The 24,524-nt window shown below is 40.8% G+C and overlaps 1 protein-coding gene across 3 annotated transcripts; it reads right to left on the bottom strand.

Annotated features, from left to right (window-relative positions):
- Positions 1 to 10,309: 10,309 nt before the first annotated feature.
- On the bottom strand, positions 10,310 to 23,461 carry MFSD11 (major facilitator superfamily domain containing 11). 3 transcript variants are annotated; one of them, XM_053453942.1, is made up of 14 exons: positions 23,364 to 23,461; positions 21,391 to 21,550; positions 21,015 to 21,070; positions 19,448 to 19,555; positions 18,800 to 18,879; positions 17,188 to 17,284; positions 17,044 to 17,102; positions 16,733 to 16,886; positions 15,549 to 15,595; positions 15,392 to 15,457; positions 13,821 to 13,946; positions 12,762 to 12,936; positions 11,664 to 11,799; positions 10,310 to 11,113 (listed from the first exon to the last, which is right to left on the bottom strand). In XM_053453942.1, the coding sequence occupies exons 2-14, from the start codon at positions 21,484 to 21,486 to the stop codon at positions 10,949 to 10,951; spliced, it is 1,365 nt and encodes a 454-aa protein (XP_053309917.1). In that variant the 5' UTR covers positions 21,487 to 21,550; positions 23,364 to 23,461; the 3' UTR covers positions 10,310 to 10,948. The 3 variants fall into 3 exon arrangements, with proteins under 3 accessions (XP_053309917.1, XP_053309919.1, XP_053309918.1); XM_053453944.1 differs by having other exon boundaries at positions 15,549 to 15,589; XM_053453943.1 differs by lacking the exon at positions 23,364 to 23,461 and adding an exon at positions 22,856 to 22,959.
- Between the last annotated feature and the right edge of the window lie 1,063 nt (positions 23,462 to 24,524).

The following is a 24,524-nucleotide window of genomic DNA, read 5'->3' as shown; positions in this document are numbered from 1 at the left end:
CACACCCCTTCTTTAGATTTTTCTTTGTTGTGTGGGCTGTCTCTTTTCCCATAACTCCTTTAAAAAAAAAAACAAAAAAAAAAACAAAAAAAAACATATGCCTTCCTGTTCCTAGGGTCTTTCGTGTCCCAAAAGATTAAAAAAGTACAGTCCCCACATGGCCTTCAGTCCCTACCTTAAAAACAATGCCTCAATAGAGATTTGGGGTGCTATTCAGGGTAGAAAAATGTGGGCCTGTGGGGGGCCCTTACAGTTGTACTGGCTGTACCCCAAATGGCGATCTTTCCTGTGCTTACTCCGATTTGTCGGATCTGAGGACTTTCTAATGTTGAGACCAGTCATTGGTATGTTTATCTAGAGTAATGTATATACTGTGTATGATGTCTTTTATCATACCAGTAAAGATATTATTGGCACGATTTGGTGTAGCTGGGTGCTCCTCATCTTTGTAAGTGCTGGGAAGAGGGTATATTTCTGAGATGACTTGGTACGATTGTAGACACGTGAGCAAATCAGACAGAAACAAACTGAATTAGTATTTATCTTAGCATTATTTACTCTTAGTTTGTTGATCCTTTTTGTAGTCGTGGTATTATTGACCTTGTATATAATTAGACTTGCTGACAGTAAGTTCAATGCTATCATTTTCTATCCATTTATTAATTTCCTTGGATTGATGTTGTTCTATAACAAAGATCTTTTAATAATATGAAAGTACAACAAACAGCCCGTACAGTCGCTATGGTGCCAATGGCTGCCATCCTGAAGCATTGAGCAGCAAGAGGCAGCAACCAGGAGATCTGAAGTCATTGGGGAGGATGTCAGGATGGCCTAGGTCCAGTGAGGAGAACGTCCGCGAGAGGTGTGAACAGGCTTCACTCCATCTGCTGAAAGCCTTTGCTGGACGTGGTCACCAGGCTATCACTACTAGGTCCTCAACGGAAAACCACTTGTCATTATGGGATTAAAGAGATCAGCAGGAATTTTGGTGGTGTAACTGGGACGGCCGACCGAACACCTGTGGAAGATGCGAAAAGGCTTGGCTACATATCCTAAAAGTCGTGGCTAACACAACATCTGATTAGAATATTGGTGGCATCCATTCACATGCAAGGATTGACCAAGAGTGCAAGGGAAAGCCAACTATAATTAAGTAACGCACAGGAACAACTGTCATCACTCTGTATGTGCATCAGAGAAATGAGAAGATGGAGCCAAGAAGTATCAGAAGCTAGCACACAGGCTGAAATAATTATTCCGGAAATGCATTGATCTTGTTCTGAGCTGGAGAACTTACAAAGGGTAATTTCTATCTGTGAATGACTCAGCTATTGACCATCTCTCCTGGATTCTAGTCATCAACAGTTGTATGGGGCCCAGCCTCTGTGCCACTGCCTGTCCTCTTCTTGAAGGAAATATGGGGGTTGGTTGCCCTGTTTTACTTAAAAAGAACAAGGAAAAGTGCTTGTGGTAAGGCTTGGGTGCAGTCGTACTCCAAACCCAATCACCCAAGGAGACCAGGTAACTCCTAGCCTGCCACAGCTACTTTGTATCCTTTACTCTGTTAGTTACTGCTTGATTCTCGGATACCTTTGGATTATATCTCCATCTTGCCTCTGCAGATTGTTCCTCTCCCCCCAAGGACCCAACATAAATGATGTACAGTTTGTCTCCTATAACAAATTACATGCCCCTACTTTGAAGTTAAAACCTGTGTGTATTTTTGGAGAAACTGTGCCCCATACAGTGCTGCAGAACACACCCCAGTGAGAGAAGCCCTGGATGTGGTTGGTATTTGAGATGTGGAATACTGAAATCTGGAACTATTACAATACAAAACATGTTTCTACTGAGCATTAAATCTGGGTGAGTAATGCTACCACTCGGGTGCTGATAATAATAAAGTGACACGTGGCAGTACTTAAAAACACATAAAAATGATAGATCATGAACACATTTCACTAGCGTCATTCAGGATTAACAGAGAATTGACACAGCTCCATTTGGATTGGTCCATAACAACATCACCTTTTAAAACCCCTGCTCATTCTGGAGCTCACACAATTTATCTCATTCCCAATCCAAAAATCATTAACTCTTTCGGATGAAAGTCAATGATTTGTGAGCCTCCTGGAGCACAGGAGAGATTAAGGTGAACTAGGCAAGTGTATAGAAAGCCTTAAGGCTTCTGCCAATGATGCATTATATCACAGTGCACCCTGCTGGAGGCAAATAAGCAATCTAAACATAATGCCAGTAGAAAAGGGCAAACGTACAGTAGGGTAAATTGAAAGCTGTTGCTGCGTTGGGAAAAACACATTACAGATCTCTGCAGGTATCATGCAAGAGAGAATATATGGAGGAGCTAGAAAAAAAAAGTATATGAAAGCAGCAGGGATGCATCAGTAATGAGAATTCTAGCAGAAACAGTATATATAGCCAGGTGTGAGGCACAACCAGACATGGGGGAACTGAAACGAGATGCATCCACTGCAGCTAAAACCATAAAACCTATTTGCTGGGAAAGCTGGGGCTCTGCTACAGCCTCCATGTCCATGAAAAATATAACTGGGAAGGTTTACAACTATGTTTAGACATTTGGTTATGATCTATTTCACACTGTGTTTTTTACAGTTGCTAATAGCAATAATTTTTTTTTTGGGGGGGGGAATGTTGTTATTTTGGGACCAGGGTCAGACTGGGGGTGGCGAGGTGGCCCTGGCACTTTAAAACCGGTGGCCATCATCAAATATGCCTAGGATAGTTATTTGATAAGAGGAAAGATATAGGGGATAGAGTGTTGGTTAAGGCTTGGTAGGGTATAGTGATGAGATAAGAAAATGGTTTTGCCAGAATCAGGGGCGTACCTAGAGTATTTGGCACCCGGGGCGGATCCTGTAAGTGGCACCCCCTCCCAAATGTAAAGACATCTACAAAATTATGTTGGCAAGAATATTTATTGCACCAATTTGTAAACTGTATGTCAACTGTAAACAACAAGAAATCTGAAAAAATAAATTAATAACTTATAAGTAAAATAAATGTTTAAATAACATTTACTGAACATATAATAGTGCTTTCTTTAATACCCCCCCAAAAAAAACAACAAACACAACAAGTTTCTAAGAAGACCTAACAAATGAGTGACAAATATTACAAATTAAGTACTGGCTAAGCAGCTAAAGACACTATAAACTAAAAAAAATTCTGATATTATAATCAGGAGTCACCATAACATTGTTCTCTTTTCATTTAAGCATTTGCATATATAGTGGTGTTGCCATGTCGACTCATGATTATATATACCATATGAACCAGACACTGACTGTGGTATAGCATGACACCTATCACTCTATACTGAGACAGACATTGACGGTGGTGCAGCTTAAGTAATTTCATTATATATTGAGGCAAACATTACAGTGAAACAGCATAACTCCTATCACTATACACTGAGCCAGATACTACAGTGGAACAGCATAACACCTATCACTATAACTGAGCCAGATATTGATGGTGGTACAGCATAACCGCTATCTTTATATACTGAGCTAGACACTTATAGTAGTACAACATAACTATCATTATACACTGAGGCAGACATTGACAGTTGTGCAGCACAACTGCTATCATTATATACTGAGACACGCGCTGACAGTAGTACAACATAACTGTTTCCATTATATACTGAGGCACACGCTGACGGTGGTACAACATAACTGTTAATAAATACTGAGGCCCACATTGCCGGTGATACAGGATAACACCTATCACTTTATTCTGAGCACACATTGACGGTGGGGCAGCGTAATCCATATCACTATACATTGAGCCTGACATTTACAATAATGCAGCATAACCCATATCACTATATACAAAGCCATTGATGTGGTGTAGGCCTACCACTTCAGTGTCTGGCTTAGTATATAGTGGTAGGGGTTATGCTGCATTATTGTAAATGTCTAGATCGATGTATAGTGATAGGGATTATGTTGTACTGCCCTCAACTGCAGATCAGGGGAAGACTGTGAGAGTCAGTACAGCCTTCCCTTCTTCTGACTGCACCGTGACATTGGGAGGTCCTCTCCCCGTAATCATCCCCAAAGTCCATTTGTCCCCTACGCCACTAAACCACAACTCTCTTTTAATTACTCCCTGTAGTTCAGGTATAGATCAAATAAACAACACATGGAAACAGCACGTGCAACTGAATAAGACATAAATATCTTGTATTTACAGGTATACATAAATAATGTATGGAAACATAGCATTGCAGGTATAAATCAACAGAACACACAAACCCAGCATTGCAGGTATAGATCAACTGGAAATCACTCAGCACTGAAGGTATAGATCAAATAAACAACACATGGAAACAGCACCCCAGGTATTGATCAACTGAATAAGACATACATATCCTGTATTTGCTGGTAAACATAAATAATGTATAGAAACATAGCATAGCATATATAGACCAACACATTAACACACAAACCCAGCTTTTCAGGTATTGATCAATTGGAATTCACATAAAAACTCAGCATTAAAGTTATAGATAAAACACCCTAAATTACAGGCATAGATCACAGATTGCACACCCCAAAGCCAGCGTCCACATTGCCCACATAGAACCTGACCAGCACCCTGCGGTGGGGGTGCAAGGACTCTGTCTCCCAGCTCTGCCACTGTACGGAACAGTATAGAGTGATGGGAGTTATGATGTACTTTAGAGCATAATTATAATGAAAAAGACATTGGAAATGGTACAGCATAACACCCATCACTCTCACACATTTACCAATCAACATTTACCAATCCACAGATTCCACACATACCAATCCACAGATTCCACACATACCACACATACCAATCCAGATTCCACACATACCACACATACCAATCCACAGATTCCACACATACCAATCCACACATACCAATCCACAGATTCCACACATACCAATCCACAGATTCCACACATATACCAATCCACACATATACCAATCCAGATTCCACACATACCAATCCACAGATTCCACACATACCAATCCACACATATACCAATCCACAGATTCCACACACACACCAATCCACACATATACCAATCCACAGATTCCACACATACTAATCCACACATATACCAATCCACAGATTCCACACATACCAATCCACTGTCACTCAGTCTTAATGAATGATTTCCTACCTACTTTTCTACTTCTTTTCTTCTTACAGCAGTCTTTTCTTTTTACAGCAGTCTTCCTCTTCGCTCCTCTTCTTCTGTCTTCTTCCGGGTCAGAGGGCACTGTGGGCGCGGCTTCAGTGCCGCCGGGGTTTGTTGTCAGATCCCGCCGGCACTGAAGCCGCGCCCACAGTGCCCTCTGCACAGCAGCAGTTGCCACGCGGATCGCAAGGGAGCAGAATCGGAGGTCTTTAACAGACCTCCGGCTCCCTTGAGTGATTTTAAGCCGGTTCAAGGGAACCGGCTTAAAATCACTCAAGGGAGCCGGAGGTCTGTTAAAGACCGCCGATACCGCTCTCTTGCGAGCCTGCTCCTCCAGCGGCGGACATTACTGTCCGTCTCTGGAGGGGTGCCGGGTGCCGGCAAGTTGGCACCCCCTGATGAGCGGCACCCGGTGCGGACCGCCCCCCCCCGCTAGGTACGCTAGCCCAGAATGGATTAGAGCAGTGAAAGCATGGAAGGTGGGCAGTTAGTAGAGAGTTTCAATTATCCACTGGGATATGACAAGTGAATGAATTAGTGATAATGTCTATTGGTCATCTGGTGGCACTAGATCATGAGTTGGATCTTTCATATCTTGTTTTAAGTAGTTATTATATTGGTGTTAGCGGGAGTGTGTTCACAAAATGCCCTCTTTTGTGACTTCTTTTGTTTCTGTGAAAAAAAATAATTGGAATTTATATCTAATACCAGCCGTTATTGTCTCAAAAGGAGGTGATCTACATCCAGAGCTCATTTCATTAAGTATTTTACAAGCTTTTGCTGTCTTGTAAGCACAATCATTGACGTGCAATAAACAATGACTCTACAATGTATTTTCCCACCGGGGCCTTCGACCATGCATTCCGTTCCTCCGTTACCATGCGTATTCTGAAGTCTAGTTCCCCATAAATAAGATTAAGTTGTTTTCAAACATCAAGATACAGGAAAATAATGTAATTGCAACATAAATGTATAATACAATAGATCTGTGCGCTTGCTATAAATACTAATGATTTGGGACAATGTCACAGGACGTTTTATCAAGCCATGTTAACTATCTTATAAAGGTGCCAATGGTAAACAGTTTGCAGAATAAAAATATATCAGGAAAGACTAAATACAAATGACTGGGGGGGGTGGTATAGACACAGGAGAGAATTGTATTTCAAAGGAGGTGAAATGTTATATCAAGAGTTCATAATCTAACACTAGATGGTCAGAGTCTTAGATGTAAGGAAGCTGTGGGGGGTGTAGATAGGTCTTACCACATCCCAGCAGAAGTTAAATATGCATGTGACGGGCATAATGATATCCTGAATCTAAGATGAGACCGAGGACTAATTAAGGTCTGAGTGTTTACAGACTGGATGGACCAATGACAGAGCTAGGCACCAACATTGCTTATGGTGGACAATCTAATGATGTTCTACGGAGCTTCACAAATCTTGCCACGGACACTGGTGTCCTCGTACGGACGCTTTGCCTATCCCTGCCGATGGGTTCTTACAGATCTAACTATAGAACAACTATGGTAATTGCCATGGCCTCTCACAAGGAAAATGTGCCGCATCAACAGGATGAAATTCAGGTAATCTCACCTACTTGAAGTGTAGGAACGTGGACCACCATGGCATTAAAGGTATCTTTGAATGCATTACTACTACTAAAAATGGTCTTTGCACAGATATGCGCTTCTTATTGTCTATCCCTGGAGCGCTGATACAGATAAGGAATCCTCAGCTCTTATTCTAGCATTCAGATTCCTTCTATTTCATCTCTAACCCACAAGAGGTTTCTTTTTTTTTTCTTTTCAGGTTTATAATCGTGAAGCATTTCAGACTCATAAATCAACAAGATTGCACTCTCTAATCTCAAAGGAAAATCGAAAACTCAAGCTCCCTAGAAGCAGGGAAAAACATATATATATGATCTGTCCCTATTATTTTTCTCTGCTCAAAACTACGCATTTAGCTTTAGTGATTAAAGTGATTTATTCATAGATGATACGTTTTACAAATGAAAGGGTTTGTCAAAGGTGAAAGGCATACAGGGGGATTTTGGCAACATTCAGATTTAGGGCTTATCCATCCAGTAAGGAATAGATTAGGTCCAGTAATAAAAAAAACAAACACATTTGCCTTATGGTGCGCTCCTCTGTCCTGTCTGCAACCCATTTAGAGTGAGGGGATCCATAGAATGGATCCAGTCATCATGGAAATGCTGCCTGTCTGCTATAGGCATGGGCAGACTAGATGGGATGAATGCTGCCGATCTACCATTAAATACGGTTTCTAGAGCCCCTGGTGGCTATACGTGGAAGTGCATTTAAACTGCAAAACACTTCTAGCAGCCTGAAATCACTGCCATGGACTGCCCTCTTAAAAAAGGGATTAAGCAAGATAACCGTTGTTTGGTGTAAACTAATGTATGAAAATCTTCAGAACTGCAGACAGTTTTTTCTGTAACATTGCTTAAAAATCCAGCTCCGCTTGCCAGTAGAGCCTGCCTGCTGAATAATTTGTGTAAGCTGAGTCGGCACTGCTCAATTTTTGCCCTTACACACACGTGCCCATAAACACATATACTGCCCTTACACAAGCATGTACATACACACATGTATACACATACACTGCCCTCACAACCCTTCCTTTACACACATACACACATCTGCTTACAAACACACAAATGCCTACACTGCTCTTATACACACAAGCTTACAAACACACTGCCCTTGCACACACCAGTTTACAAACACACACAATGTGATTTAACATGAATCCCCTAAAAAAACACCATGGGGTCCTGTTGAGCTGGTTAGAGAGATCCGTGATCTCCTCAACCAGTCCTGGAGACTGCAGCTGCTGATCGGGGTGGCTGTGCGCCCCCCCCCCCTCACACCGAGGCGAGTACCCCTCTCGTCTCACCCTTCCTACGGCCCTGTTGGATACTATAGCAGATGCATGTTATGTAAAATGTTTTAAAATTAATGATTATCGAGGGTCCTTGCCAGTACTTCTTGCACCACTTCACCCGCACAGAGAGTTCAGAGTTTGGCGTATTACTCTGTTACACCATTTGTTTTTTATTTTTCTATCCTATTACGAGACAGAGATTGCCCAAGGATACCTTGTAAATAAACTTTTATACAGACTGCTTATACACATATTAACCCGATATTAAGATATTATACTCTTGGGGCTATTTGCTGAGAAGTTTTATGGACGGTTGAGTTAGGGGTTAAGTCAAGGCCTTGTGAGGACATAAGATTTAAAATTTTGTGAATTACAGGCGAGGGCAAGCCAATTTAAACTTGCATGTTCTCACCTAAAACTCACACAAATAATGCCCCTCAATACATTACAAAAATTAACAGGGGACTGCAGGACCCCCTATTAACCAAGGGAAGGAGGACAACGGACATCTTTTCCCTAATCTGTTACACATGCCTATATTTTACATACTGCACACAGATTTGTAGCCATTTGACACTTCATAAATAAATACCGAACACTTGTGTATATACTGAACAGTTTATTGTTCTAAAATATTTCACTCTGGTTTTAAGCACCACTGAAAAAAGTGTAATTACTGACAATCTGATGCCTTTAATGCAAAATAAAAAAAAGTGCATGCTTTTTAATCAAAAACGAGTATCTATGACACCAACGAGATCAAATTGCATATTTTCACTGGAATGTGGCATTTGAACAGCAAACATTGTCATTACTAATATTGATAGGAAATAACCACAAAAAAGGATGTAAATGGTCATGTGGGATACAGAGACTGTACAGTTTAGTTGTTTATTTCTCTCTTCATTAAACAAGGGGAAAAAAGAAAAAAAAATTTGCAGTCATAGTCCTGAGCGTGATCAATGTAAGAATTACATTTTGGCAAAGACTTTAACCCCTTAATGACAAAAATGCATTGTTTTCAATGGGTTTAGGGACCGCCCATTGTCCTTAAGGGGTTAAATAGCTAGGGAACTCTGATGGCTTAGTGTTCACCCTGTGCATCCAGCTTTATGTATGCGCATGTAAGGTGTACAACACTTATTACTACACAGGGAAACCAGTATTTAAAGGGGAAATCCAATAAAAAAATACTTTGCCCCTTCTTCATAGAATACAGTACTGTATACAATAATGTAGGTTAAGCATGGACACAACCTTGGTTTGATGTTATGAACGTGCTTTATCCGCAGACCCGGAGGCTGTCATATTTGTCAAGAGATACTTTGGTGACTTTCCCTGCTCAAAACAACACAATGAGCCGATTATTTATGGTTATTCTAATAAAGTACGTTCCTTCATCGTCAGGCTGAGTCTCTGACTGGGTGATTAACAATGAGCCGCACTATTGTTTGCCATAGGCAGTATGATAAGGGGCCCGGACAATTGTCTAGTGCTAACATATCACCCAGTGCATATGTTATAAATGGCTAATATGTAGCTGTCCTAAACACATTATAAAATCAAAGAAGTAGAATGTTTAAAACAAAAAAGCAGCATAATATTTTTTAAAACATTTTTAATTTCTGATATTGATTAAAAAAAAAAAAAAAAAAAAGTTGAGCCTTCCCCTTTAAATCAAGATCTTTTTCTTCCAACAGTGCCCTCATATTGCAATACTAAATAAGTCGCCAATCAAAATGTAATCTATAAGCACCGCTTAAAATAACCCTTTTTTCCTTTAAATTAATATACTGGTAGATTTAATCAAGTTTCTTTTTTTTTTTTTTTTTTTTTTTTTTTTTTTTTTTAAGAACATTTGTCTTTTTTAAATCCTAGCTTGCCTAAGCATGTTAAGACACCGTATAAAATGCCTAGGCAAAGCAGACAAAAATCTCAAATAAAACAGGGTTTCGGCAAACTCAAAAGACAAATTTACTTTGTTTTACGTAGGACCAACCCTAACATCTGACTTCTGTAAAAAGGGCCGAGTTGATCCTTTGTAGTAGATAGTAGCGGTGAATTCAAAAGCTCATCTGGGCAATAAACAGCCTTATATTCACACATTGCCTGTAAGAAATTGGTTAAATTAAATCACACAAACCTCTGGCTTTTTTTCCCCGTCTCCACAATATAATAATTAACTTTAGATCTCAAGTATATCATCCAATAACGGATATCAGTCATCAAATCCTCAAGGATGGTGCAAACACAACCCTGGTTTATCCCTTTTACACAAACTTAAAAAACACTAATAATAATAAAACAAACCCGAGCATAGTCTGTAAAATATAGTATAAAATAGTGATGCCAGATTCCATTACACGGTGCACAGAATTCCCATACCAGTGTGAAGGTAGTGCCACAAACCACTCCGCAAGCACAAAACAGTCTGCCAGCAGGACTGCGGAGTGAATTCTTCCAATTGTGGTCAAGCAAGGATGCTTTGGAAAGTGTTACTTGAGAACAGGTCTAGAAACTCCTGAAAACAGGATCCAGAATATCTCTGCGCCAATTGTGTAGTAGTTAATACAGTTCCAAGTTTGCAAGCCTGAGTAGATTGTATGCCGCTTTCTTTACAGTAGATACCAGCCAATTTCTTTTATAGGCATATGATGGTAAGAAGCAAAACTATAGGATGTTGGGACACGGGGTTTATCACAGCCAGTTGGTTCTCAGTCTCTCTAAACTCAAAGGTAAGATTTGGTTATCCATTCCTAGCCCAGTATATTGGCAAGCAGACGATTCATAGTCGGTGTGTGGGTAACAGCGTGTCCGCTCATATACTTCCGTAGCGAGTGTCCTGAGGACCCTGATGGACGGCCCCCAGCTCCACAAAGAAAAACGCAATGGTTCCAAAGAAGCCAAATATCACCATGATAAGCAGCTGCCACTGCAGGAGGAGGTAGTTACTATAGAAGAAAGCCACAGCCGTGCTTATGGACTGAAAGAGAAGGAAAGTGCGGATTAGTGACTGCTGACTGTATGCCTCGAGTAAGACAGCAAGTAAATAAGTGCACTTAGAAGTCATTCGCAGAAAAGTGGAATCTTCACTATGAGTTTCCTATACAGCGCACGGAATACAACTGTATCCTTCATTTCACAGCTATATCACCTTCCCACCGGAACGAAACATGTTTTGTTACCACACACAGCATTAAGGCAATCACATTTTATAATAGAAAGGTTTGAACGTTAATAAAGTTCACAACTTGCAAATTAACAACACAAAAGATTAATTTGCATTTTTTGCGCACAGCAAAATGAAATACTGCTTCCTCTTGACCTATACATTTGCTTGCATTTCCATCAATGCAAGCAAAAATGTTTTCTGTAACAATTCATGCTTCCCACGTTCCCCGTAACGTTCCATTTACATTTAACAAGCCACGAACAGTATGAGATTTTGTCTGCATTTCTGATTATGTGTCCAAGCCCACAAAGACACGTGGTATAGTCATGGAAAACACAGTCTGAAGATTTTTGTTGTATACCTGAACAAACTTGAAAATGGCGAACGCAGGAGCGCTGTCCTCCGCATACAAAGACCCCAGAATACTGAGAAGCTGAGTGTTAAAGCAACTGTCTCCCAGTCCCAGCAAAAAGCTGCTGAACAGGGCCAGGAACTTGCTGCAAAAGACAACAGAATGTGAGTGTTAATTTATCACAAGCATTCTACAGATCTTGTATTGTGATACGCTGTGGTGCGGACACATGAACATCCTGAAAAGTCTCAAAATGAAAATTGATGGCTTGCAGTTACTACATGATTACTCCCATGGAGCCCGGGTAGATGATGATACCAAAGAGGATAAATTAATCATAACACTAGGATATATATATATATCTATATCTATACACATATACACACACACACACACACACACACACACCATGTTAACCCATGATTCCAGATGACCCAATAAACATGGCTGAAGTGACTTTTATGGAATAAACAATTCAGCCCAATTTTTGCTACAAAACCTTATATATATATATATATATATATATATATATATATATATATATATATAAAACATACAAGTTCAAAGTAAACAGTGATGTAGATGGCATAACCCCTGCTTCATGATTGCAGTTAGTGCATTAGCATGTGTCACCATAGCAACACACAGACATGGAGTGTTGGGGGATCGTTTAGCGGATCCATAGGTGAATTATTATTATTAATTGTATTGCGCTTATCTCTTTTCTGTGTTTATCTGTATCGTTCCAGGCACTTCTCCTAACATTTTACACCAATAGCAAAGATGTACCTTGTTTTCTAATGTATCGGATACATTACTGTATTATTTACATTGTGACTATATAGGAACTGAGGCCGTAAAAGCCTCTTTCAGAAAACACACATTAGCTGATGAGCTATAAAACACTGACGTGATTATAAAGAAAGCAAACACAGAACCAAATGATCCAGGAAAGAGCGCATACATCGACACCAATATAGAGCAACAACAGAATGGGGGTGCCAGCAGAAAATAGTTTGGAGCAATGGCTACCTGACTTGAACAGGGAGAAATTACTGGGAAGCTTGAGGAGCCTTGATGGAATAGATTAAAGTAAGAGTTTGGTACCTTGGATCTACAAACGCACGGCTGAACGTTCCATCACGAGAGGCGATGGGGGCATCGTTGGGCACGTTGAGGAAGATTAAGTAGAATGCCAGGAAGTGAACCACCAAACCGAGTAGGAACACAGGGTTCCGACCAAAACGGCTGTTCTTGCTGAGCAACCCAAAAACACCACCACCTGCAAAATAGACACGGATATTACAGAGCCGTGAATCAGACAAGATGAGAAAAAGACAACGTCCTATTCAAGAGTATCACAAGCTCAGGGGAAACGTAGTGCTCATCCGCCTATGTCTTTACGGACCTTGCTTTGTGCACCACTATATGGACAAAATTATTGGGACACTAATCAAAATTATTGAAATCAGGCTTTTGGGCTAGGCCCAGTGAAGGAAAATCTTAACGCAATGCTGTGCCACCTACTTTGTGGGAACAGTTTGGGGAAGGCCCTGTTCTATTCCGGCATGACTGCGTCCCGGCGCACAAAGCAGGCTCCATAAGTTCGGTGTGTGGATGAGTTTGGAGTGAAAGAACTTGACCGTCTGCACAGAGCCCTGACCTCAACCCATCGAATGCTTTTGAGATGAACTGGAACAGAGATTGCGAGCCGGGCCTTCTCGTCCAACATCAGTACCTGACCTCACAAACGCTCTACTGGATTAATGGGCAAAAAAATCCTATAGAAACTCTCCAAGATCTTATGTAAAGTCTTCCCAGAAGAGTGGAAGCCATTTTAGCTGCAAATGGGGACCAACTTCATATTAATGTCTATGTATTTAGAATGCAATGTCATAAAAGTCCTTGTTGGTGTAATGGTCAGGTGTCCCAATACATTTGTCTACAGTGTCTACAGTGTGTGTGTGTGTGTGTGTGTGTGTGTGTGTGTGTGTGTGTGTGTGTGTGTGTGTGTATATACACACACAGAAAGTGAGGTCACCCGTTTGGTCTTAACAGAAAAGGGAAAGACTACAGACCGTCTTATACAAGATGACCACAGACCATGCGCCAGTCCAATGCATACTTAAACATAAACATGTTTAGAAAAAACCCATAGATACCAACCTAAAATTTCTCCAAGGCCGACAAATATTCCAGACAGCCCGATAAGGCTCTTGGCTTCAGCTCCAAACCAGTTAATAGAACCGATGCAGGTTCCATACACGCCAGAATAAAATGTGAGTTCCAACCCTTAGGGGGAAAAATAAAAATAAATTGGGCATTTAGACATCAGGGTTTAACATGAATATATAGCATATGAACACATAGGTGCCAAAACCTTTTGTTATGGTATACAATCACTAATACAGCAGTCATTGCCAGTCCGCAGTCATCTTTAATGCGTTATGTTCAATCCTGATGTGAAGAACAGAAGCCAATTCATCAGGATTTCACATCAGTAACACAAATGCACAACCATATCATCTCACAAACCATATCATATCGTCTCACAAACCATATCATATCATCTCACAAACGTCTTCTATAGACAACAATATTGGCAAAAGGCAGCTGAGAGAATAAAAAACGAGCATATAAATTAATAACGTTTTTCTATTCCAGGGCTAGAAACGTCCGGCAATCTGTCACCTTCTGGATAATGGATTCTGAAGAGGGCCATTTGATACATGTGATGCGGCCCCCTATCCCATTGGATGACAAATGTGGTTCTATTAGCCTATTGGCCTATTTCGGTGTCAAACTAAACGTCTTGCTAACACATAAATAAAGGGCAGTCCGGTGACACACAATGTAGAAACGCATTATAGATTTTGGCTTCGAGAAAGGGGGCATTTCAGTCTCATCTGGTATCCGCATCTGCCGTCGTTTCCCCGGATGACTAATCTTTAAGCCGGCTTCTATGAGTAGCACTTTGAGCTTCTGTGCCGATGACAAAGAGGGAGTCACTGGGTCCAGTGGTAACCCAGCCACAAAGAAAAAAAACAACATTTGTATTGCCTGTGTGCCGTGGCCTAATGCACTCGTGCCATGAATGTAGGCTCCTTCACGAAGCATGCAACGCCAAGAGGCATCCCTGGCCAAGTAGCGTTTCTCATTAAAACGGTGTTCAGATATTAAAATTTGCCGTAATTGCCTTTTTTTTTATTTATTAATAATACTATTGCGTCTATCATGGGATCATTTTCTTAGCATTCAAAGATTCAGCTTTGAAAGAATTCCCAGACAGGGGCTGCAAAAAAATGGCAACCAGGCCTAGACCGGCCATCTGAAAAACAATGCAAATGCCCGGTGGGCCACTGGCCAACACCATTCCATAAACCGGCTGGAAATGCCTGGCTGCATGATCATAAAAGCATAACGTGTGGCCTCTCATATCCAGCCATCAGCCGGGGTTAATTTATTTGGCCGCTAGTGCCAGGGCAGTCTTGTCACCCCCAGGTATCAATAACTTATCTCTCTGCTCTTGATTGGATCAGATATACTTTGGGAGGGTGCTAATGCAAAGCAAAGTTAAAATAACGATATACCGGCTGTGCCGCCGTGAGCCACAGATCTCAGTTTCCATCAGGTTAACGTTTCAAGTAATCTCCAAAATATTTATACTTGACTGACAAACCGGTATAGGTGCGGCGCTGCATCGACACTCCGATAATCCGATATAATAACACACGTACCTGTGTACGCCATCGATATGCTTAGCAGTAGCATTTCTTTTGTGACACACAGCTTCATAGATCTGGCTGCAAAACATCGTGTGAATAGAGACGGTTAGAAGGTTTCCTGGGGGAGAAGTCTACCTTTCAAACACAATCACCTTAAGCGGACACTTACTGAAAGCATTCACGGCCTTTGACATGTTGCTTTGCGAAGACCTGTGGCTGAAAAGAATCAACACATAAGTTATGGGGTACAGGAGATGCTTTCAGAGCAAACACATGGAATATGTTTATATCAATGCTTTGTAAGGTTAGTGGATCTAAAGCACATAACACCCCCCCCCAGTGCAGGCAGACGAGACCAACAAACTAAATTAACCCCTTAATGACAAAGCCCATACAGGTACAGGCTCAAAATGCATTGTTTTCAATGGGTTTAGGGACCGCCCATTGTCCTTAAGGGGTTAAAGAAGGGGAAAGACAGAGGTGTATTGATGTGGTTTGAAGGGAGCGCTTTTAGAACAATATATCGGTCCTGCTGCAGGTCCTCAGAAATTGTGCTAGTATTAGCTTGCAGAGTTTGAATGATCACAAATAATTTAAAGATTCATCAGGGACCTGAATTAACTGAAAGAAGGAATAAGGCTTCGCAGGCACAAGCCTAGACTGCATTTTACATGTCCAGTGCTAGTTTTGGAGCTCGATCATATGGCATTGTAAGAATGTATTTTTCGGTAACGGTTGTTCAATGTATCGGCCATCAAGACTGATGTATGCTCTGTGTTTATTCATTATGTAGCTTTAAAACCTGGCCTGTTTGTATCACAAGGCAATTACAGTTACTTGACTTTAATGTTAGAGCACCGGTTGATCCAGATGCAAAGGGAATGAGCACCGAGTATAATAGCCTTTGTTTGACTCCAGAATGGATGATAGATGACTGGCAAATAAAACCACATAGACTGTGAAAAAGGCAAAAACACTTAATAAAATATTATGTGAGCAATTTTAAATTTGTTCACCAAAGCATTGTAATGATATTCACTGCCACAAAGAAAGAAGAAAAAAAGAGAAATAAAAAGCTAACACGTTGCTTATGGCGCCCCCAAGTGTTTGGTTGAAACATTACAAGGATAAAAGCCTGTGAGAACTGACTGCCTGCCATCCCAGGAAAGACGGCACAATGCTTTTAAAACATTATTTTAATCTACTAATAAAAAAATGGTGGGCATTCTCCTTTAAGGGCTTTACAGCGAATGGTTCTTATCTGCATCTCAATGGGTTTATCATGTTGCTTATTTCTGACATGGCTTTAGTGGCGCAGTAGTGCATTTGTGTGCTTTGGTAGGAGTCACTCACATGTTTCCCTCTCCACTGAGGCTACTGTCTGATCCTCCGTCATCCTCCAGCGATTCTGACCCGGAAGCATTTGGCGTCCTGATGAGAAAGAAAAGGACGGTGCCTACCAAGCTGATGACGGTCAGAGCTATGAATACCGTCCGGCGATCCCTTTCTGATACGGAGAGAAAGAGAACTTTCTTTAGCCGTGTACTCAGCATACAGACGCCAAGATATCTCGTGGGAGATCAGAAGCGACCCTCCTTAAAGATGTTTTTAGGGGGAAGATGTGTGTTACCAGGGATAAATACTCCTACCGCAATGAAACCTACCCGATATGTTAACTTCTCCTTTCCATGCCACATAGATGTAGAGGTTTCCAAACAGCATGCTGAAGAAGAAACCAAAGCAAACAAAGTTAACTTACTAAATTTACTTTGAGAGTAATCAAACCTGCCAAAAGCGTTAAAACGAACCTGAACTGCAGAAGCGCCCAGAATATGCCGCTATTTCTCCCAATAGTGTCTTCGTCAGAATTAACGGTCAAGCAGGCTCCTTGAGCAGTCCAGAGCACTGAAAGAGATTGTTTTTGGGTCATTTTTAACACCTTACCTAATTACCAAATTGCCATTGAAAGACATATTGTAAAAAAAAAATAAAAATAAAAAAAAGGGAGCTTTGTCTGCAGAATAACAATGAAATGTTTCTTTCTCTAAAATTGCCAGTTAGGTTGTGAAAGATTTGTATTGTATATCTATTTAGAATATTAAAAGGCCTTATGCGGTACAACGTAACGCGTGAATCGGTCTTCTGTTATTCCATGGCTCCTTGGTCTTTCCTGCTCAGCATTTCGTTTGCTGGATATTCACCATCTAACGTGATAATTAGCATCACACAGACCGATGATGGACAAAGCCCCGGCAGAACACAAAGCATTTGTTTTCAACACAAAAACGTGTGCTTGTTGTGATTTGCCCATTTAAATTGAAATTAGTAAACCAAAAGACGTGTCGCATTACAAAAAAAGCAACAAAAGTGGACTGCGCCTGTGCACCGCGGGATCGCGATGGCGCTTTAAGGCTTTGTGAATGAACTGCTAGACACGCCGAACGGGTATTAAATAACGGGCGATGGAGTCACCGGTTCAGCTTAATCACAAGAAATGGCTCGGCCCGTTTATTTATTTATCTTCGGTATTCAGAAACAAACAACGTACTAAATAAAGAGATGGCGGGAGAGTTGTGGTTTTATCTCCCTTTATTCACTATTATAAATTCGCATTATAAAGAGTCATACGTGGCAAACATCTTCGCAAGAATAGCTGATCTGAGCTGGTCCTGTATAATATATAAGCCTGTATAATATATACAGTTTAATCAGTGGGGGTGACTGAAGAAACCTCACCGGCTTTAATATGTTTTATGCTGCGGTCGGCCCTTGGTAACATGAAGTTAATCCAGGGAGATGGAGCTACAGCTCTCCGGTGAATACAGCTTAATGTATAAAAGATGGAGGTTGGGCAGCTGGATATATAAAGTCATTTATTCAGTAAACTCAAACTTTGAAAAAAAAACATTTCAGGTCAACAACTTGATTCCGAAGTTCTAGCTCGCAAAAGATTTCCAAGGGGTCTAATGACGTCCTCCAGCCTGCGTATTTGGCACCGCCACTGTTTTTAACGAGCGAAGAGGGGGTTATGCTGCTGTTTTACTGCTTACTAAGTACTTTTAACATGCATTCATCATTAACAAAGCTGCTTGGGGCATCAGACCGTCCCTTTAATGTCCACCTGTCCTACAGAGGGCCAGTTTAGTGAATACATGCCAGAGGTGCACGTTTTGTAGCTTATCTCAATACAAAGAGGCAATACAACCTGTTGTGTTAGAAATAATCTTTGATTATGTCTCTGATCTGTAAATGTGCATTTAGCAGCAGGAAAAGAACCATCTATAATAATCGCTATAAATCTATAACGACGACGTATGCCCTTTGTTTGCATATTTTCAGTGATGGCTGGCACTGGGATAGCGCGTTTCTGAATAGAAACAAGAAAACAGCACATCGGGGGCCGGAAAACAAAATAGTCACCTGCAGCGGCAATCCCAATAAAAACCGACAAGGTGTAAAAGGACCACGTGAAGGGCTGGATAAACATGGCGATATAGGCACTAGAAGAAAGAAAAAACAAAGGGGGAAGACGAGTGAACGATTAAAGCAAATGTTCATATTACGCCAGCGTACTTTATTACCAATCAAACATTTATTCTGCAGGACAGCATTATTCACACCATGGTTATGATTAAGTTCCTTACATGTTTGTTAAGAATACACGATTTCAGATTAGTGGGAAATGACAAAGCAGGGGACATTTACAAAATGCGCATATAAAAGCACCACAATACATTGAGCAACTGCTTATATTATTCAGCCGCGCTGCATGTTTACATTTGGAGATACATTCTTTCAAACGGAATTCCAAAAACATACAGTGACGGCCAGAACCATCTGGCACACGGGCAAATGCCCAGCGGCTAATAGGGCCGCATATATATATATATATATATATATAGTCTGGCAGCAGATCGGGTACAGAAATCCTAATGCGCGGCTACGCATATCCAGCCGGCGGATGTATAGGATGTGACGGCTACTGGAAGTGCCTGGGCCGCTTAGCCATCCCCAGTCCAGCCATGCAGAGTTCTGAAAGAAAGTAAGAAAACGATAGATGTCGCTTACCTGTAAAATAAGCCGCTCAGGAACATGGAAAACTGACTGCCGATAATAGCCACAACAGAAGGAGCGATAAGGTTTGAGGCAGAAAACACACTATATATAATGGCCAGGCTGAAACGAAGAAAGAGAGATCAATAATGATAAATACTAAAAAAAAAAATATATAATAATTAATAAAGAATAAAAAATAAATACTGCTTCTATGAGAAAGAAAGGATTTGTATACAAAAACATTCTCACTTTTCAACATTGTTTATAAAACAGGCTGATAAATAGGAGATCGCAGAAACACACACATATATATACACACAAATATATACGCACACAACCTGTGACTCGGAGACACTGTGACATTTTCGGTGAGAAGAAAACAAAAGTAACGAAAGGGCGCAGAAAGGCCATTGACTTATTACGCCCCGTTTAGCTGACCGGTCACCCGTTTAACCTGCCTGGCTTTCAATATCTAACGTGGCCGGTCTGCCCATTTTCTCCTGCAGTAGAAACTTGAGACCTTTTATCAGTCCTCGGTCTCGTCTTAGATTCCGGATAACTTTATTCCTCTGCTCTGCACGTTTAAATCCTCTCACCCTATCAATGTCAGGAAGGGAGTTAAGAATGGCAGCCTAATATATTTTTGTAGCATAATCATGTGCCCCCCCCCAGCATACCTTTTATTGCACTTACTTCCACACCGAGATGGTTTTTGTACGTCTACCCAATACTACTTAGACTGTAAGCTCCACAGGCCATGGACCTCCTTTCCTAATTTATTTATACCTACGATACCACAATAAAAGGACTGGAGACTACATTACTTATTACTCGACCCACTTATTGTACGTCCTCTTTGTTATACTGTAAAGTAAATTAGAGCTCCAATAAAAATACATACATAGAATAGTAAAAGTTTAGGCCCCTCAAACTATTCTTTTTCCGTAAGTCCAGTTCGTTACGTGATGCGCTATTTATGTCGTGTACAGCGCTAAGGCGCTTTATTAATCAATGTAACAGGACACGGTCCTGTTTATGCGCGATTATCTGGGTTATATCCCATCTATTATATTTTCTCTGTTTTATTTCGTATATTCATATGGTTTTAATGTATAAGATACTGTGTTTTTTTTACTTGGTAATAGTTTTAATCTTGGACCCATGCTTTCGGATTGTTTAGGCTTTTTCATACATTCAGCCTCTTTTTCCCCCCATTTCTATGTGTATTCAGATTGACTCCCTGTCTCGCCTACGTTTAAGCGTTACTTCCCCAGTCCCTTCGCCTCTGTTGTGTATTTGCCATTGTTGTATGCATCGGGAGATTAGTCTGGCGTCTGTGTTGTCTCGCTAGTATGTTATGTGTTAATTATGTCAGTCCTTTTTTCCTGTCTAAGTCCTAAAATAGCGTTCTCTTTCATCTCGACTGGTGTGTGGTGTGGGGGGTATGGGTTCTTTGGGACACCCCCCCCCAGAGGAGCACCTTTACTTGTAGTAGGCTTTATACAAAGAAGGCAGCAACGATGGCCAGGGACGCCCCGGTAGAATCATATAATAACAACAGTTATAAACCTAAAGTTACCTTGTATAGCCACTTCCATGAAAGTCAGTGTTGTTTAGGTTTGAGATAACCGTTTGCTGAAGAGAGAGAAACAAAATTGTTAATCAGCAGCTTAATGGTATCCGTGGAAATATATATATTTTTTTATAAGATATAACAGCTTCAACTGCACTACAACCTATACTTATCAGCAACGGCGAACACAGATTTTCGGGCAGGTGAAACATTAACAAGGGAAAGTACTAAAAACCCGATTAACGGGAATTTACCAAAAATTGAAAGCGCAATATCTATTTGTGATATTATGAATTAGAAGGGAATAATGCCTGCATAATGAATACATTCACCCCTTTAAAAAGACTTTAGTAGGGAATAGATAGGAGCTTTTGACACGTACCGCTACATTCCCGCAGGTCTGGAAGGCAGTAAATAAGAACATGAAAGAAAAGCCCAGAATAAAAATGTTTAATAGTTTCTTTTTTTCGGGAGACATGATTGTTCGTCGGTGGTTGTTTTGAGCCGGAAGATATGGACAAGCTGATCCTTTACACACGATCCTAGAAGAACAAACAAAAGATGTTGGTTTAGTACTTTGAACGTCGTTTTTTTCTTTCAATGATCTAAGCACGAAATGTTACTGTCGCTCTCAACAAATACAAGACAAACACCCCGACTCCTCGTCGCACGGACTGTGGGGAACCATACAAAGGCAATCACCCGGCCAGACATTCGGATTTAGGAAAGTCTATGGAGGAACGGACTTCATTAACATTGCAAAAATATTAGCTCAGTGTGGTGTCTGAACAGGGAACGTCACCCAAAATATCACATGACTGACAACAATGGCGGCCTCCGGGTCTGCGGATAAAGGAAGTTTGCCGACCTACATTAAGCAATGCACAAGAGATGTTTATCCCCTTTATGTTACAACTTTAATGTTTGGATGAAGCTTCATTATTCTTGTATTTCTGTATTAGTATAAGTAGGCTGACAATGAGTCAAGCAGGTCCTCAAGTCTAAAACCATTGCACTTAACGTTCTTGGGGGATTTTGGAACCATTTTAACTTTGGCTTGGATGGAAATCAATCCCTACTAGTATACATTCGGGAAAAGGTTTGTGTTATGATAATTTAATCAGCTGCTACCACACTCCATTATTGTCACGTCGCACATGTAAGAGGTAAAACTTGTTTCTACCTGTCAGAAAAGGTGGCGACACTATAAACAGGGCAGTTTCGTTGGGATCCCCTCACATTACCACAATTTACTATGTTAGCTTTTGGGGTAATTGAGAAGTGACCTTGAGAAGCTCTAGGTTTTTTTTTTTAGAAAAGGCTATGTGATAAAGAAAGAAAACCAGAGCTTCTTTCAGAGACTTATTTTACTAATTAAGCCCTCGCTAATGATGTGATGCCATCCTGTAACCGAGATCATTTCTACTGGACTGTAAGCTAAATGTGTTTGCATGTTATTGTCGGTTTTGTGTACAGTTAATGTTATTGTCATAGGGCTATGGAACCCGCTGGACCTCTACCATTAAAATGTCATTTCTTATGGCTGAATTTAGGATCGGGATATGCGCAAATGACCATGGATCCTGTATTATACGCCTTGAACATTTACCCTGATTTATGAACAGTCACATGGGAATGGTAATGAAAAATTAAAGAACAATGAAACTTCTTACACATAATCCCATTCCTAACAGTGTACTGGTTGCCATGGTGATAAGACCACTGGGCACCAAAACCATAATTTATTAATAACCCCCAAGGCATGACTTACAATTAAACCTTTCTCTACCGAGCTCCCAAAATCTAGAATAACCGATATAAATGATATCACCCTGATCTTAACTTACCCCGTTTTTAGTTAGATCTGACTCTGTCATCAAATGTCTGGCTGCTACCCCTTCTTAAATTACTAAGTTTGCCGGTCTAGGGAGAGCTGGTGATCTGCAGTCAGCTGATCTACTGGGACAGAACATTTGCAGACCTCTTCCAGGAGTCAGGTGACCCAGAAGGAGGCCCCCGGTGCATTATGGGAAGTGGATTCTTATTGTCACACATTGCCAGACTAAGGGAGCTACCAAGAGGCTGTTTACTGTGATATTTATACGTAGTTTAGCAAACGCTTTCCCCCTTTAACTCGTTGTTACGGCCGGTAAAGGAAATTGTTCATTTACCGAGCAAATGAGTAACAGGAAATAAATGCATTCACCCCGGGAATGATTCTGTTGTGGAACGAATAAGAGTGTATTGTCAGACTTACGTTTTATATGGATTCGAACAATTAAAAGTTGCTTCTACCACCTCAGCTAATTAAGAAATATCCGCTTAGAGTCCTAAACAATAAACATTTTAACGTACCTTTACCGGTAGCCACAGTCTCTCTCTTTCCCCTCGGTCACATGTGTATAGCAAGTTAACCTTGTAAACTACATATCCCAGAAGCCTTCGGGTGTATGCCACATCATCATAGGCTGGCCAACAGCGATTAACTCCCTTACTGCTGTAAGGGCACCCTGCGTGCGGGCACTTCCTGTTTCCAAAAACTTCCAGACATATATTAAATTATATTACCACTGATCGATTTCAGTGTATTAATAATTAGATTAAAACTGTAGCCTATAACTACACTCAAGAGCTTCCTGACTGCAGGCCTTGCATGTTTTCTAAAGCCTGTTTATCTTTGGGCAGGCCTTCCTTACCTTTTGTTACTTTAAATCCAAATTGCCATGTTTATGAACTATGTGTTATGCCTATTGTACATTGCTGCGGAATAGAATGGCGCTATATAAATCGAAACAATAATCAAACTAAGGAACCTAATATTTTTATGTATGTTGAACTTAATGACAGCGGAGTATTCCTGGTTATAAGAATGTGTCACCGTAGCGTAGCTGAAAGCGTCTGAAGTTCTGATCTGAGACGACAGTCCTGACAGCGGGATTTCTGCGCCACAGGCTTCTTTTCACAAGTTTGGGAGGGAAGTGGAGGTTGCGGTAAGAACAGTACTGTGAATAGATGTGCATGCATGTATATGAACATATGTGTATATGTGTATGTGCAGAATAGAAGGATTACAAATGGCAGACAAGCAAGATAAAAAAGGAAGAAACAAAAGTGAGGTAAAGATGTCAGCAAGTGAGGGGCAATAAAGAGATAGGCCAAAAGAAATTGGCAAACAGAGAGAGAGAGATTAAAAGAACAGAAACAAAAGAGGCAGCGAACAGAGAAAAAAAGGGGTTACTAAAGCAGGAAATCCAGAGAAGGGACCCTTCCTGTGCGATACCTTCAGGGCCCAAAGCGTCTTATCCAGGCCTTTCTCATAAAACTCTGATTTTGAGGGGTTCAGGGAAAATGTCTTCCATGGGGACATCTGGTCACCCTTCCAAAGAGGGACTGTCCCTCCTAACCAGACACTTGGGAGATATGACCCTTCTGAACAGACCGTGACACGATAATGGCACAGAGCTTTTAAGAGTTCCTATATACATACATGTGCATTGTATGTATGTAGGTTACCGT

This window comes from Spea bombifrons, chromosome 13, assembly GCF_027358695.1.
Source record: "Spea bombifrons isolate aSpeBom1 chromosome 13, aSpeBom1.2.pri, whole genome shotgun sequence".
Lineage (NCBI taxonomy): Eukaryota > Metazoa > Chordata > Amphibia > Anura > Pelobatidae > Spea > Spea bombifrons.
Note: the sequence above shows the minus strand (reverse complement) of the source record. Positions and strands in the feature narration are given on the sequence as shown.